Consider the following 18,518-nt stretch of genomic DNA (forward strand, 5'->3'; position numbering starts at 1 on the left):
TATGTTTGATAGTTAGTTTGAGGTTATGTTTTATGGTTAGTTTGAGGTTATGTTTTATGGTTTGTTTGAGGTTGTGTTTTATGGTTAGTTTGAGGTTATGTTCTATGGTTAGTTTGAGGTTATGTTTGATGGTTAGTTTGAGGTTATGTTTTAGGGTTAGTTTAAAGTTATGTTTTAGGGTTAGTTTGAGGTTATGTTTTATGGTTAGTATGAGGTTATGTTTGATGGTTGTGATAGTTAAATTCCATAAAAAATGAATATGAAGTTAACAACTGAACAGCATGTCAACTGACTTATGGGCCACTCTGTATTATAAAGATATTATAAGATGTCTTTTAGTAAGTGTCTTTAATGCATGGTGCTTGCAAAAATATTTGAAAATAAGAGGAGGTTTAGTGGAGGTAATGGAGGTTGAAAATTGGTTATTTGTGAATGGAAAAGAGAACAAATAGATGAAAAAGAGGACAAAAATAGGTGGGAGGGAGAGGAAAGAAAATAGATGAATGATAAAAAAATTAGATAGGGAAAAATGTGTCAGAATATGTAAATTTATGAAAAACAGAACATAAAATGGAAGGAGGAAATAAATCACCCTGCAATATATCTATCTATAAAATTCATAAATTGTGAATCTTCTAATATTTTTTCACTTATTACAAATTACAAGTTGAATTTATTTTAGTTACAAGTCGAATTTACAAGCATTTTGTGATAAGAGAAATGCAAATGCAAAAATACTATCACTAAAAAAACACTCAACATAACTTTTTCAATCCTATATTTAAAAAAATTCTATCACCTAATATTCAAAGGCTTTTTTATATATTAAAATCTGAGCATTAATGTAATATTAGTATATAATAATTATAATATATCTTACAAGTGTAGTGATAAATATCTATCAATAATTACAATAATAAAATATTCGATCGAATTAAGTTTTACTTAAATTTGATAATTATGTATTTTAATTACAGAGAAATGGTTAAATTTATGGATATAATAAAAATATACATATATATTTATAAAAAATAGCTACTTATCTGATGTTAATAATGATAATCAATTACAATTTCTTAATTGATAATTTCGCTGTTCAAGAAGATATTTTTAAAATTTCTCTCCAACCAATACAAAAAAAATAGTTTTATCAATTTACAACTGAAATAATTTATTCAGAAATTCAAATTTATCATTCCTGGTTTTTCCAATGATTACTTGCTGAATGAGCATGAAATGTCACAGGAAGTTTTGATCTTAGATGAAAATTAATATAATTTGGTAATAGAATTTTTTCAGATGGGATGATCAGATTTTTCTGAAAATCTCTAAGTATTTCTCATTAAATACTTTTTAAAAACTCATAGCTATTGCCAGATTTTCTGGGATAGCAAGTGAGTAGATATGCATAGCTTGTGTATGGATTTTTTCAGTTGCAACTTGTCTTGCAAGTTGAATATATTCAAAATTATTAACTTTCAAATACTCATATTATATTCAAAACATCATGATTATAATGATTATGATGGGAGGAAGCAGTAGATATTAAATTAAATTCATGTTGATGTGAGGAAAATATTCAAAGTCAATTCAAAATTTATTTATTTTTCACATCAATACAAAAATTATGACAAAAAATAATTGTTTGTTTACCTTATGTATAATTACAGTAATAACTTCATTTGATAAATGAGAAAAGCATAAACTAAAATAGAATCAATTGATTAGAATTTGATTGTACAAATATATTGGCTGGAGAACACATATCCTTGCTTTTAAAACATAGATGACCAAAATTCAAACGAGAATACTGTAACACAACTACACATATCATTAAACAACAATAAACTGAACTAATATGACAATTCTTCATAGAAACAGGGACACACATAACATTCAAATAAATTCCTTCTAAAGTTTCATCCTAGCTTACCATACTTGAACTTAATTATTGAAATTTAAAGATTAAAATAGAAATGATGTTATAAAGACCAAGAATGATAACGCAACACCAATATTACAATAATTATCACAGCCAATAAAATATAAATATATAATATGCAACACTGAACAAAATATGGGATGAAATTAAATGGATGGAAAAAGTATAATTTTAGTTTGGCAGTTCATAGAAAAAGGGTTATCAATTTTTGTTAAGCTATATTGAAATTCATCATAAATTGTCAGCATTCCTCATGAATAGTTGCTCAGAAGTGGATTAAACTTTAACCATGATTAATTTCACAAAAGCCAAACAGAGAAGGCTTTTTAAAAAGATGGCTTCACTGATTGGTTCTCATGGAATTAATTATGATTAAAAATTAACTAGCTTTTGTGCAACTGGCACTAACAGCTTAACATGAATCCCACTTTACAATGAGCGGAAATATATGGAGAACCCAAAATACACATAGATAAATTATGTGAAAGAATTCCAAAGATTGAAAAATTTAATAAATTATAATATTTGTATTATCATTCAATAGTATTATCAAAGAATTATTCTTCTACATTTAAAATGGACTCATACTAGTAATAAGTGAACAGGATCTTGAAAAACTACTGAAAAGTTGGAAATAAATAATTGAAAGATTTACATTATAATATATAATATAAAAGCATGTGATTTGTCAATTTTATGTATATATTTTATAGAAAACAGTGTAGCTATAATTTTAATTATGAACCTCTAATAATTGTCAACTATAAAATCCTTCATATTGTACTAGTTAAGAGATTTCAAATCTGAGAAAGGTATGTGTTGTATTATGATAGGAAGAATTAATTTCTATCTATTAGTTTTAATATTTTGCAGATTTTCAATATTTTTTGAAGGTTTATTTTCAACATTTCACAAATAGTTCAAAGATTTTTTCCTACAAGGTTTCAAAATATCAGTTATTTGGCAGTATTTTGTGAGTGGAGATGATACTATTCAAAGATTTCAACAATTTTTATACAATATTTTGAAGCCAAAATACCTACAACACTAGTATAAATATTGTTTTAAAAAAATAAATGATTAAATTGAAAATGTGATAGATTTGAAGTATTATACAGTATTGAAGGGGTTTATTATTTTGTGAGTTATTTCATTTACCTTCAAAAACCAGGGATTATAGTTTGCTTGTGTGTAGCTCAAAACTTTCTATGGAAAGTGTGTAATCTATAAGCTATCTTAATTTATGAAATTGTTTAAAAAGTATCAAGTTTGGTTGCTTGAGTAGTCTTAAAAGGAAAAAACTTATTCTACATGTTGACCTGATATTGACCTTGTGGGCTATAATCCTACTTTTTCATCTACTAGACTTTGTGGGCTAGAACCCTACTTTTTCATCTACTAGACTGTATCAATATTTCTAGGAGTTGTAAATTATGATAGATGTGAAAAAATTTTACAACGTAGAAGAATCTTAAGATCACCTTATTGAGATTATAATCCCAATAATCGATATTCTTGATATAATCGATAAAATTTTCGATAATCCTACAAGTTTTTCTATAGTGTGATCGATTATTTCTATATTATCTTAATGACCCATATCAATTATTTGTACTCCTATTATCATTGAACCTACAGAAATTTTAATAAAAATATCGTCGTTTTTCAAGCAGTCTTTAATATTCTAATTGCAAAACTCTAAAAATAGCCTAATATTTATAATGATAAGACGTAGAAGATGTGAAATTTGAAAGATTTTTAAAAAAACAAACTAATGGATTTATATTAGGTTGGTTAACAGCTTTCATGAAATTCATAATAATTGAGCACTATAAGTGGTGTATAATATAAGATAATAGAGACAGAAAAAGATGGATAAATCTTAAATATGCCTATTAGAAGTAAATTATTTGACAGAAAATGAATGATATCCTAAATTTTTTACACAATGTGTAGATTGGTGTGATACTATATGGATATCTCAGTTTGTAAATCTGCATTTGATATAAATTTCACAGATTTTTATACAAGGAATATCATTATCACTTAACCTCCTATCTTATAATAGACTTCATCATTTTCAAGAGAAAGTTTCAACTGTTTTTACCCTTTTACCTCTAACATTATTAGATGAATTCTGATATTTTTAATTGAAAATTTGTCTTTAATTGGTAATTATTCTCAAGCAATTAAATACTAGGCTAAATTACTAGTCTAATATTATTAAGTGAACTTGGAAAATGAATTGAATGTGTGATTAAATTGCAAAGTTATTGGAGTTGATAATTTATTGTTTGAACTATGAATGTGAAATCACATAAGAGATTAGAAGTGGAATACTACAAGAAATTCTTAGATTTTCAAATTTGGAGAATAATAATATTTTGCAGCTTAAATAACATTAGATATTAAGCAAATTGTTTGACTTTTTGCAATTAATAGAGAAATATGAACTGTTTTTCTGAGATATACATGGATCAAGTCCTCATAATGTTAATACCCTCAAAATTATTTCTCTAGTAGATATAAGATAGATCAATTTTTTATCCTAACAAATTAATGTAGAAGCTTTTCAGATACTGATGAACAAGATTGATTACGGTAATCTATTTTCAAGGCATATTGTTGATAAAACATGATTAGATCAAGAGATAGAATTTTGATGAATTTTTCCACAAGCAATGAACCATTCTAGCAATTTAACAGTCTTTGATCATAATAAAAAAGGTGTTTGAAACCCTGAAATGGTTTTGGAACCACCTTAAAATGTTGAACAATATCTATATGTTATCTAAATTCCATGATATAGGACTATTGAACTAGAAAACCTTGTAGGTGTCTATTATTCTTGCAGTTTATGTAATAAAACCTTGGGAACCCATTACATGATCTTCAAAGAGTTTTACAATATTTTTACAAGAGCCTGTAAAAAGTTCTTCAACACGACCTTCAAAGACAATTGATTCATGGTAGCCTACATAGTCTATGGTGTTTTGGATGGACACGTTAAACCGTCGGTCCTGAAAAGCAGTGTTAGGTCATCAGAGGCCCTGAAATTGATAATTTGCGACCTGAAAACTCTGATACCAGACCTGAGCCAGCCAAGTCACTCAATATTATTATTATTATGGTGTTCAATAAACATATCTTTCCAAACACAATAACTCTAATTCCAATTCTGTCTTTAAATTATGTAAATCTGATAAGAGGGGCTCCATTTTCCAAGATTAGGGAATCCTTTAAGTTAAATATATGGTATTCCATAGCAGTTTATGATCAATTATTAACCACATTTCAAATTCCTTCCAAAGATAGATCTCATTCAAAGAATTATGATTCTCAATGTTATGGAACGGTAGTTTGTGACTGTCAATGTAGATCAATGTAGTTGAAGATCAATGAAGATGAAGATCAATGTCATTGAAGATCAATGCAGTTGAAGATTGATGTAGTTGAAGATCAATGTACTTGATGATTGTAGTTGAAGACCAATGTAGTTGATGACTGTAGTTGAAGATCAATGTAGTTGATGACTGTAGTTGAAGATCAATGTAGTTGATGACTGTAGTTGAAGATCAATGTAGTTGATGTCTGTAGTTGAAGATCAATGTAGTTGATGACTGTAGTTAAAGATCAATGTAGTTGAAGATCAATATAGTTGATGACTGAAGTTGATGGCTGTAGTTGAAGATCAATGTAGTTGATGACTGTAGTTGAAGATCAATGTAGTTGATGACTGTAGTTGAAGATCAATGTAGTTGAAGATCAATTTATGGTGTTCCTTGGTAGTTGATGAAAGGCTTATGGTGTACCATGACACCATAGCTTTCTCAGTTCATTGAAGTCATTGGGGGAGAGCAGAAATGATGATAGAATATTTGAGGTTAGATTGCAGGCTGCTTTCTTGGCCTCTGGTGTAGTTGAGTCTGAAAAAATTAGGGTGAATATTATGAAAATTTCATTTTCCATTGTGAAAAATAGGAGGATATAGAAACTGTACACATGAAAGACTAACCTTATCTTGGACTGTGTCATCACCTAGAGTTGTAAGAAAAATATCACAAGGACTACCTTATTATTTAATATACCAATGTTATTACATCAGTGTAATTTGCATTGTAAATGAATATTTTATATAAGCCCAAGATTTTTTGAACATGTTTGAGTATATCATCAACTCTATACATATACTATAGCAATGCGCTATATATTGACAGTATGACTGTGTCCCATGACTTTAAGTCCAGTAGCTTTGCCTCATAAGAATATGTCAAATGTTAAGACAAAGCTATTCAAATGTATACAAGTATCGAAAACCTGGCTTGAAGCGAATAAACTAGTAATTAATGATGATAAGACAGAACTAATAGATTTCTCACTGAATAATGAAAATGAAAATCAAGCTGTTAAGCTTCTAGGTCTTTATATTGATAGTAAATTGGTGAAAACAGAAATTTTAAACTTAGCCTCACTTTGGACTATTTATGTGCCAAAATCAAGGAATTGAAGAAGTTTTGGGCAATTGCCTGTTTCTCTTTTCAAATATCGTGTTTGTGACTGTTCTAATAAATAAATAAATTAACATGGAGGGAGCAAGTGAATATGTTGTGCAGAAAACTGTCTAGAGGGACATATCTTATGAGAAAATTGAAATACTGTGTGAGTTCAGATGTACTTTCAACAGCTTATTTTGGTCTATTACATTCCTTGTTAGCATATGGAGTTATACTCTGGGGAAATAGTAGCACTGCTACAAATGTACTCATTCTTCAAAAGAAAGTAATAAGAATTATTGACAATCTTCAGCCAAGAGAATCATGTAGAGACAGTTTTGTAAAATTTCAAATCATGACAGTGCCAACATTATACATCTATAACAATTTAATGCAAGTAAAAAATAATCTCTATAAGTATGACAGTATTGGACACTCATATAACACGAGAAATCGATCAGATCTTGCTATTCCTCAAATAAGTTTATCAAAAACTCACAAGAGTCATCTTTATCAGAGACGACTGACGTTCAATAAACTTCCTTTATGGGTGCAGAATCTGCCGGAAAAAGCTTTTATACAATATGTTTTAAATATATGTTTAAAGAACCACCCTTTTTATGATATAAATGAATACCTAGTAGTATCTGACACAAATACAATTCAAATATAACAATCTAAAGAATTAGATTGTATTTCATTATAGGTATTATTATATTATTTATTGTATTATTAAGAATATTTAATTATATGTATACATAGAAATTAAAAAAAATTGACTGTATTTTGACATAGCCTATTACAATTAAGTTTGTTCAAAGGCAATAAAAATATTATTATTCTGTGACTTTGAAACGGCATATAGGCAAGCTATGGTTCGTAGGGTAATCTTCATGGCATTGCAAAAACATCAGGCTTTAGAGACCCTAGATCCCTAGATGGAGGAAGCTCCCTACACACAGAGATTCTTCATGAATGAGAGAGTTGCAACGTATCACCAACAATGGAAACAGCATGTTCAACGAATGTCAGCTGATAGGCTGTGTTGTGATAAAAGGACTAACTCCAAAAAGCTTCTTGTGTATGTTTTCAGATGCAACACGTTGCTTTTGAGAAGATACAAAAGAGCATCTGTTGCTTATGGAAAGATACATTGAAGCTCCTTGTGTATCTTATTGGATGCAACATGTTGCTTTTGAGAAGACACAAAAGAGCATCTGTTGCTTATGGAAAAATACATTAAAGCTCCTTGTGTATTTTTACACTTTTCAGATGCAACACATTGATTTTGAGAAGATACAGAAGAGCATCTGTTGCTTATGGAAAGATACATTGAAGCTACTTGTGTATCTTCTTGGTTGCAACATGTTGCTTTTAAGAAGACACAAAAGAGCATCTGTTGCTTATGGAAAGATTCATTGAAGCTCCTTGAGTATCTTTTGCAACACGTTTCTTTAATTGAGAAGATACAAGAGAGAATCTGTTGCTTAAGGAAAGATACATTTTCAGAAATGTTCAATGTTTTTGAAAGGGTAGTATTGTAGTCTAGTGGCTCTCTGCTGACAGTGCAAGGCTACATGACCCGGAATTATGTTGAAGAGGGTTTGTGAGGTGGGAGTTTGGAGTGTCCCAGAATTGGCAATTCGAATCTACTAACCATTGTCTAGAGTTTGTTGGATGGAGGGAGTTAGGTTAGGTTGGATACTAACCGGTGTCTAGAGTTTGTTGGATGGCATTAGGTTAGGTTAGGTTGGGTTAGGTTTAGTACTGACCATTGTCTAGAGTTTGTTGGGTGGAGTTGAATTAGGTTGGTTTAGGTACTAACTGTTGTCTAGAGTTTGTTAGATGGCGTTAGGTTAGGTTAGGTTGAGTACTGACATAGAGAAACAATAGCCTAAGTAGATATCCCATGGTATAGGACGTTTATGTCACAACTTTTACTGTTATCTCAAGCCGACAGTCCACATAGTTCTTTCCAGTGATGCTGTGTGACGCTCGAAGTCTCTCATACTGTGCCGTTCATACACTCTCACTCCAACAAGATGGTAAAAATCAACAATAATCGACAGTAATCGGCTTGAGATAACAGTAAAAGTTGCAACATAAATGCTCTATACCATGAGATATCTACTTACGCTATTGTTTCTCTATGGTACTGACCATTGTTTGTTGAATGGAGTTAGGTTAGGCTAGCTACTAACAGTTGTCTAGAGTTTGTTGAATGGTGTTAGGTTAGGTTAGGTTGAGTACTGACCGTTGTGTAGAGTTTGTTCGATGGATTTAGATTAGGTTTGTTTAGGTACTAACTGGTGTCTAGAGTTTGTTTGATGGTGTTAGTTTAGGTTAGGTTGGGTCAGGTTGAGTACTAACCGTTGTCTACAGTTTGTTGGATGGAGTTAGTGAATGTCTTAGCCTTTGCCTTGATGTGGGAGCAAGCTTGGCAGGGCAGCCTTGGCTCATGGGTAGTGTGGCCTCTCGTTTCCGGCTCGCTCTTTCTGCAACCTAAGTGCAAAATTCAAAACATTATTATTTTGAATAAATAATAAATGGAGAAATGAATAAATGGATTATTAATTTCATTTGGCTGAATTGAATTACAATATAAATATTCACGTAAGAGACTGTACTACTGCACTAAACTAAACTAAATGTCAGATTCCTAGGGCCGGTTTCCTAGCTCAGGATTTAGCCAAGTTCTAGGCTTTAAACAGCTGGAGTCAGAAAATTGGCTTTCCAAAACAGGGAGTGGTCGTAGTCCAAAATTAAATTAAAGAGAAAATTGTGTAAAGTTTCAGCTGTTTTGAATTATTTAGGAATGTTTCATTTTGTCAAGGGAGAACATTTCCAATTATAGAAATGAGAAAATAAAGATTATCATAAAAACTGTGACTATGCCCCATTTTCGGAAAGCCAATTTTCTGACTCCAGCTGTTTAAAGTCTAGAATTCAGCTAAATCCCGAGCTCGGAAACTGACCCTTTATATCAGATTCTTAGATTCATTTGTTTATGTGGATATTAATATATGCTGGAACACACACATTAATTTTTGAACGTTCTATTTTTTGCCATTCTTATTATTTCTATCTGATTAAATGGAACTTGACATACATCATGTTTAATCTAATAGAATTCATAAGGACGACAAAAAATTGTACATCTTAAAATCGATTTGTGTTTATAGAATGAATAGGTGAATACTGTATTAAATAAAGAAAGTTATAAAATACATAAGCTATGAATAATAAATAGATAAATTTGCTAAACAATATATAAATATAGAATGAATGTGAAGAAAATGAAGGAATATTCTATTTAGTAAGTAAGAAATTGGGAGAAGATTTAGAGGAAAAGTCTATATGTTTTAAATTTAAATGTATTACCATAGTTGCAGGTCCTAATTCCCAGACACTGGATGCAAGAACAAGAATTGCAATTCACAAATTATTAAACCTTAAATTTATACTCAAAGAAGATTATATCACTATTTAATCAAATCATATTCGTCAACATTCAACTGGTGGTCATTAATTATCAAAATACGATTATTTTTTTATTGTACTATATACATCACAAATTATTAAACCTTGAATTAACAATCTTATTAACCTTTCAATACTTTTTGATCCAACCAATATCAACATTTGCTCAACATTATTAAACCTTGAATTAACTATTAACCTTCTAACACTATTTGATCCTATAAATATCAACATTCAATTAAAAAGTATCAATTATAAAAATAATTATGTTAGTTATAAAAGATATGGATTTGATTATTTTGATAAATGAAGAATATGTACATTTTAGTTTTTTAGAACAACAAATTCCTTGACAATATAATATATTGATATACATACAAACTATATAGAGTAGAACAAAATCTTCATATTCTGTGCATATTTCAAAGCATTGTAGTAGCCTATCTGACCATATATATTACAATCACACTAAGTGCTAAGGTTTATAATTATAAAGTATATAGTATTTAGTATATACTTTTACTAAAAAAATTGGTTTGATAATAATTATTGTTATCTGGCTTACTTGTTTTTCGATTGTCTCATAAATTGTTGGATTTTTCTAGCAGCTTGATGTTGTCTCCTTTGTGAATAGGTACGTCTGCAAAAAAAGATTATAAAATAACATGGAAAGAAAAGTTTGTAAAAATTAACAATTTCTCAAAACTAACACTATTTTTTTAAAATAAGAAATCGATAGCACAGAATTTGCAAGCAGACGATTTTTGAAAAGTACTAATGAATCCATACACAATTGAGTTGATTCTTTTATTTTTTGAAAATATTCTTAATCATACAAGAATGATGAACAGTGAAGATTTTTCTTGAATAATGATGGCAGGCAAACAAGGAATATGATACTCAAAACTCTGTCTTATAATTTTTGGCAGACATTGAAATCAATATTGAGATTGTATAATTATAGTTAAGGAAAAGCAGTGATTTCAGAATGGATCCCTGAGGTACACCAAAAGTGAATTGAAGTTATTGGACTCCATAACATGAAATAAACAAACTGCAGAATGAGAACAAATTGTCAGGTAATCTGATATCATGCAAGAGAAGAGATTAATACAGCTTGTGATTTCCACACACTACAATTATACTGTTTTTGTCTTGTCGAATGCTTTGGCAAAGTCAAGGTGGGTTTCAATTTTTTCCATCTTTCTCACAAAATACTCCCTACTCATCCACAAAAGTTTCTTTCCCAGCATTCTTTTTTCGTCTGCTTTCTCTATTCTCTCATCCACCCTTATCCCATTCTGCTTTCTCTTCACCCTATTCCTCTATTTACATTCATCTTTTCATGGTTTCTGAATCGTGAAAGAAATGTTAGCAACTAAAATAGATCACTCACTTCAAACCAGACGACGTCATCCCTCCACTCTCCGTGCCTGTCCTCACGTCTCCTCCTCTTCCTCCTCCTCCACCTCCTCCTCCTCCTCCGTCCATTGCCCCTCCTCCCTGTTCCCTGTAGTTCCTATAGTAGTTCTGTATCCTGAGGGCAGCAGCCGACTCCTTGTTCTTCTTGAAACGCCTTTTGTGTTCGCAGTAGGATCGGAAGCCATGCTGGATAACCATTGCTGCCTTAGTCATTTGCTTGAAGTAGGCGTACTGAAAAAAGAGAAATAATTGAAAAAAGGGAACGAATTCCCTATTGTATAATAAATTCCTATTGGGCTTGATCTACAACATTTATAATTTGAAAATTTCCCACCATTTAGGGCCATTTTTTGTGTATGGGAATATGGGCTTAAGTACACTCAACAATAAAATTTCCATTTTCGACCGAATTTGACTAGTGATACATGATTTTGAACCGCCTAGACGAGCTGAGAAGAATGAAGTATAGTACGATGAGATCCGAGCTTTCGACAACTCGCAAGTTACAGAAGATTTTAAAAATGGCGATTTCAATTTTTACTTTTTTTCGTGATTTTACTGTTGATCAAGAGTTTCTAAAACGAGTCTGATAGAAACTCACGATTGATTCCAAATTGTAGATAAATTCAGTTGCCTAAATACCATCTTGAATCACCTTACCTTATCATAGAACTGCCAAAACCGTTAATATGAGAAAAATATCTATAACTAGCCGTCAGGCTCGCTTCGCTCGCCATATCCGTCTAGCCAGGGGGCTCCGCCCCCTGGACCCCCGACTGGATCGTCCAAGAATGAGATCAGCAGGCTCGCTTCGCTCGCCTGCATTTTTCATTTGGGCATTTTTATCATATGTTAGGACAATCCAGTCGGGGGTCCAGACTAAACATCTGGCTAAATGGATATGGCGAACGAAGCGAGCCTGACGGCTAGTAATTTAATATTCCCAGGATTGAAGTAGCAGTGCCCAATCAATGTTTCCGCGATAAATGCATTTAAATCTTCAACTTGGTGCCAACCTAACAAAGTCAACTCAACTTAATGCCAACCTGACAAAATTATTAATTTAGTTGCCAGTTAACAACTGTTTCGAAGAGGTACTCTATCTAGATTATAGTTCTATAGTAACATATGATATGGAAATTTCAATTATAATTAAGAGATTGGGAGAAGAAGAATATACATACTAAAAGACGAACTTTAAACCCTTAAAAATCAACCCTTAGAGTTAAAATATTGCCAAAAGATTTCTTAGTGCGCCTCTAAAGGGCCAACTTAGCATACCTACCAAATTTGAACGTTTTTGGTCCGGTAGATTTTTAGTTATGCGAGTGAGTGAGTGAGTGAGTGAGTGAGTGAGTGAGTGAGTGAGTCAGTCAGTGAGTGAGTGCCATTTCGCTTTTTATATATATAGATTTCCGAATTTTTTTCAACAATCAAATCTTATTTTACGAGCATATTTTTTCATGAATCGTTTACACAGCAGAAGACAGAGAGAATTCTATTATACGTTTCAAGATCAAGTAATGATTTTTATAATAAGGGGTTACCGAGATACATAGCTTTGAATATAGAAATTGGCCATTTTTTGTGTGTTGGAATATGGGCTTAAACACACTCAACAATAAAATTCCAATTTTTAGACCGAATTTGACTTGTGATGCATGATTTTGAACCGCCCAGACGAGCCGAGAAGAATAAAGTGTAGTACGATGAGATCCGAGCATTGTGTCAAAAGTTATAAGTGTTTGAAATTTTGATCCTTGAGGTGTCCTTAAGCGCACCTCTCCACTAGGAAATACTGAAATGAAGTGCATCTTACTAGTGATTCTCATAGAACATAATCTCATAAACTTATATCATTGTGCAATATATCACTGTGAGGACAATATAGCTGGTGATGATGTTTGAAGATAAAAATTAGGTGTTTTTCACAATACAAGGATTGTTGTCAGGTGTACCTGAAAATCTATATGAGATAGAGCGCTCTACCTGATCTCAGATTGTAGAGCACAAAATTACGCCCAGAGGGATTTTGAATTTTACATCTAGATTGTAACAATCGGGATATATTGTTGATCAAATACTAAATATCATAAAAATTGTTTTTTCTCTTTCAATTTCACTCATTTAAGGTTTAAAGCAGTTTTGGACTTTTGGGCGAATGCATGTTGTTTTTACCTGCATTGTATCTATATTGTCTATGAATGAATGAAATGAAATGTAATTTTTGAAAAATCATAACTCAGTACTCATTGGAGATAGAGAGTTCCGGATGATCTCATTTCATTCATAATTTTATAATCTTAAAAAAAGCCGAGAGCAAATTTCTGTTCGATCACTGGATTTCGCGGAAATAGCTGAAAACTGGAAAATGAACCGAAAATACGAGGTTTTTGGACCGCTCAGTATATAGCACAAGGAAATTGTGCATGAAGAAATTGGTTCTGGACTTCTCTTATGTACCCAAATAATATATTAAAAAAACAGAACTTCAATATAAATTGCAAGCACCAATGTTTATAGTGACTGGACTAAAAAGAGAAATGGAATAAAACAGTCTAAAATAACTTGAAATAATCTAATATAGTTTATCAGAGATTGACAATGGTGTAATAACCGAAAACGGTCTTACTAATTATCAATAAATCAGTGGTTTTTGACAATTTCTCAGTCTTTTTCATTCAATAATCGAATATACCTGTTTGTATCTCCTATAGTAGTTTTGTATCAGCACAGCCGCAGCTCTCTCTTTGTCCTGCTCTTCCAGCTTCTTCCGTCCTTTGTACGACCTGTACGCCTTCTGGATTATCTTCGCCGCCTCGTATAGCTCTCTCTGTTCACGATCTACAACACAAAACAAATTGTACAAAACAGAATTATAAAATCAACCAATTACAGAATATAATTAATTAATTATCTATAGAAATAAAAATCGAGCCTCAAATTTTGAATAAAATTCACTTTTTATGTGTGCACCGAATTCGATGATTTTTTTTTTGTGTTCGTTATGTTCAGAACGAGATTTATGGCCTAAAAAATGTATAATCCGAAATCAAGACTCTTTCCTACGGTCCTTTAAAGTGTACATGTAATCCTTATGGGAGAAGATTTTGAGCTGGCCACACACAGAAATAAAAATGAGCTGTTATAAGCCATACTTGGGTCGCAGAATGCAATTTGTCTATGGAAATGGCGAATTCTCAAGTGGTAAGCTGGTTAGATATGGTGTCCCCCAGGGTTCAATACTTGGTCCACTGTTGTTTATCATTTACATAAATGATTTGTCAGGTGTGATAAGGAACTGCTGTGATCAAACCCAACCCTATCTTTTTGCCGATGACCTGGGCTTATTGGTGAATGGGACGGGAAAAAAAATGTTGACACAGTTGTTGGATTGAGCACATCAAATATAATGGATTGGTGTGCTTCAAACAATTTGTGTCTCAACCTCCTGAAAACCTGTGACCTACAGTTTAGCTTCAACCCTAGGTTTACTGGCACAGATTCCCTCAAATTCCTGGGTATCATGCTTGACTCGAATTTAAATTGGAAAAAGCACATTGATTATACAGCTGGTAAACTAAGTAAGGGTTTGTTTGTCCTACGTAGATTAACACACATAGTTAATCATGAAGTTTTAATGAGTGTCTTTTATGCTCTCATCCATAGCCATTTAGCCTATGGGATTCAGCTCTGGGGAAATTGCTCGGCATCTATTAAACTTTTCAGACTCCAGAAGAAGGCCATTCGAATAATTTGTCAGGCACCACCCCTAGCAACATGTAGGCCGCTCTTTCGTAAACTAGGCGTCTTGACTCTCCCATCTTTATATGTTTTTACTTGTCTGATGTACATGAAAAAAACCTTAATGAATATAGTCGAAATGGTGACATACATAATTATCATACCAGAGGAAGGTTAAATCTCAGAATTGATTCTCACCAATATGCGAGTACCCATAGGAATTGGAGAAACATGTCCATTAAGCTATTCAATGAGCTTGCCCCTGAAGTAAGACTGTTCAGTACCTCACTATTCAAGTCACACATAAAAGGCTTACTTACAGAAAGATGTCTTTATTCTGTTGGAGAATTTTTTGAATAGCTTCAGTGTTCATCTGTTTAACTGTAACAGCTTTGTTGTGACTAGTGTTGGATCCCGTTTTAATACCTGCTATTTATCAATTGCTGTTGTTAATTGCTATTTACCAATTTAGTTGTAATTTTTTTTTCAAAATTACTACTTTGACTATATTATTATTATTATTTTAAAAATATTTTGACTGTTTTTAATTTTATTGCATATTGACGTTTGTTACAACACTTTGTGTTTTATGACAATGAAGGATTATTGATTGATTGATTGATTGAATGGACGGGAAAGGTGCCTTTTGCAGGGAAGAATGATGTTTCTAGTCGAGGCATTAGCCGAGTCTAGAATTTCATTCAAGCACTGCAAAAGACATTCACAACATTACCCCATTCTTTGTCATAATAATCTAAAGAAGAATAATTGAGAAATCAAAAACATCACCTGCTTGTGCTGAAGCTTCTACATGAATTCTATGAACATAACCTAGTTTACAAATTCCCAATCAGGAATTTCGTGGAAGTCGACAAAACTTCAACCTGGAGTGCTGGAAGTGTTTTTGTAGCAGTTTTGCTGTTCCTATTCCGGAACTAGGAAACATACTCGACTGTGAAGAAAACATATGGTTTCATTACAGTAGAGTATGCTGTAATGAGAATCATATGTTTATTTGTTCTGCAAACAGCTGTTTACCGAATTGATTTCATGCATAGAAAACAGCTAAGATTGAATGACAATTTACAACAAATCTTAAAAAAAATATCTAGATTAGAACTACTGTGTATGTGCATCTTGTATGTTGTATGACTCACAGATAGCATAAGCAAATACCCCATGATATAGGTTGTTTATGTTCCAAATTACAAGCCGATTACTGTCGACTACTATCTATTATTAATGTGCTGTTGGGAGTGTAAGAAGGGCACAGTATGAGAGACTACTAGGACTACTACAAAAACAACTACTAGGACTATCGGCTTCAGTTAACACTCACATTTGCAACATAGACACCCTATACATTGTCTATTATTAGTGTGCTGTTGGGAGTGTAAGAGTGTAAGAAGGGCACAGTATGAGAGACTACCAGCGTCACATAGCTTCACCAAAAACAACTACTAGGACTATCGGCTTCAGTTAACACTCACATTTGCAACATAGACACCCTATACACTGTCTATTATTAGTGTGTTGTTGGGAGTGTAAGAGTGTAAGAAGGGCACAGTATGAGAGACTACCAGCGTCACATAGCTTCACCAAAAACAACTACTAGGACTATCGGCTTCAGTTAACACTCACATTTGCAACATAGACACCCTATACACTGTCTATTATTAGTGTGTAGTTGGGAGTGTAAGAGTGTAAGAAGGGCACAGTATGAGAGACTACCAGCGTCACATAGCTTCACCAAAAACAACTACTAGGACTATCGGCTTCAGTTAACACTCACATTTGCAACATAGACACCCTATACACTGTCTATTATTAGTGTGTTGTTGAGAGTGTAAGAGTGTAAGAAGGGCACAGTATGAGAGACTACCAGCGTCACATAGCTTCACCAAAATAACTACTAGGACTATCGGCTTCAGTTAACACTCACATTTGCAACATAGACACCCTATACACTGTCTATTATTAGTGTGTTGTTGAGAGTGTAAGAGTGTAAGAAGGGCACAGTATGAGAGACTACCAGCGTCACATAGCTTCACCAAAAACAACTACTAGGACTATCGGCTTCAGTTAACACTCACATTTGCAACATAGACACCCTATACACTGTCTATTATTAGTGTGTTGTTGAGAGTGTAAGAGTGTAAGAAGGGCACAGTATGAGAGACTACCAGCGTCACATAGCTTCACCAAAAACAACTACTAGGACTATCGGCTTCAGTTGACACTCACATTTGCAACATAGACACCCTATACACTGTCTATTATTAGTGTGTTGTTGAGAGTGTAAGAGTGTAAGAAGGGCACAGTATGAGAGACTACCAGCGTCACATAGCTTCACCAAAAACAACTACTAGGACTATCGGCTTCAGTTAACACTCACATTTGCAACATAGACACCCTATACACTGCCTATTATTAGTGTGTTGTTGGGAGTGTAAGAGTGTAAGAAGGGCACAGTATGAGAGACTACCAGCGTCACATAGATTCAGAGGATAAATTCATCTTGGTATTGTAGATTGAATAAAACAAATTTTTCAGAAAATATTAATTTTTTGAGAAAGATATTCAATTACAAAAAATTACCAAAAATGAATTCTAGTTGAGTTTTTTTGGTCATTTTTAGTAAATTGTATAACTTTCTCAAATATTGCTATATATCTCATATCAACTGATCAATTTCGAATACCTCAATCTACCTGGCACTGTCAGATTGGAGAAATCATATCAGTTAATTAATTTCTAGTACCTTAACCTTCCGGCAGTCGCGCTGTTGTAAAAAGTACAACAGTTTTGGTTTCTTTGCTGCACAAAACTATTGAATGAGGTGGTGTCAGTGAATGAGTCACCTATGCATTCCAAAACTTTCCACCCATCACTCCACTGAGTTGCAGTATCAACCGAGCAATGGTTCAGTCTTTAGGTGCCATTTAGTCGCCACAGTGCATAACATAGGGAAAGACTGTATACGGCGACTGTAAACGAACCAATAACACAGAATTGATGGCTTTGCTTGGTGTACCTTATTGGGCTATGAAATGGTAATCATCCAAATTTTCATAGGCATAAAATAATCCAAGAATATGGAAAAAGTAATTATACAATAAATTAATATGTTTTGACAGTAAACAGAGTACATAACACTTGGAAAATTGGATGTTGTACAAAATACAACACGCGACTGCTCGTGTGATTGAGAAGGGCGCGACTACCGGAAGGTTAATACACCTGACACTGTCAGATTGGAGAAATCATACCAATTGATTAATTTCGAATAACTGAATCTACCTGACACTGTCAGATTGGAGAAATTGATTAATTTCGAATAACTGAATCTACCTGACACTGTCAGATTGGAGAAATTGATTAATTTCGAATAACTGAATCTACCTGACACTGTCAGATTGGAGAAATTGATTAATTTC

At 32.6% G+C, this 18,518-nt stretch overlaps 1 protein-coding gene across 1 annotated transcript in view; it reads right to left on the bottom strand.

Annotated features, from left to right (window-relative positions):
• Positions 1–897: 897 nt before the first annotated feature.
• Positions 898–18,518, bottom strand: part of LOC111044254 (calmodulin-binding transcription activator 2) — a 100,630-nt gene continuing 83,009 nt past the window's right edge. Inside the window, exons 24-29 of the mRNA XM_039441187.1 lie at positions 14,036–14,181; positions 11,312–11,568; positions 10,481–10,555; positions 9,817–9,857; positions 8,806–8,937; positions 898–5,868 (exon numbers count right to left, since the gene is read on the bottom strand). Of these exons, the coding sequence (XP_039297121.1) occupies positions 5,744–5,868; positions 8,806–8,937; positions 9,817–9,857; positions 10,481–10,555; positions 11,312–11,568; positions 14,036–14,181 (776 nt within the window). The 3' untranslated portion in view covers positions 898–5,743. The remainder of the gene's footprint in view (positions 5,869–8,805; positions 8,938–9,816; positions 9,858–10,480; positions 10,556–11,311; positions 11,569–14,035; positions 14,182–18,518) is intronic.

The sequence above is a fragment of the Nilaparvata lugens genome, chromosome 14 (assembly GCF_014356525.2).
Source record: "Nilaparvata lugens isolate BPH chromosome 14, ASM1435652v1, whole genome shotgun sequence".
NCBI classification, from domain to species: Eukaryota; Metazoa; Arthropoda; class Insecta; order Hemiptera; family Delphacidae; genus Nilaparvata; species Nilaparvata lugens.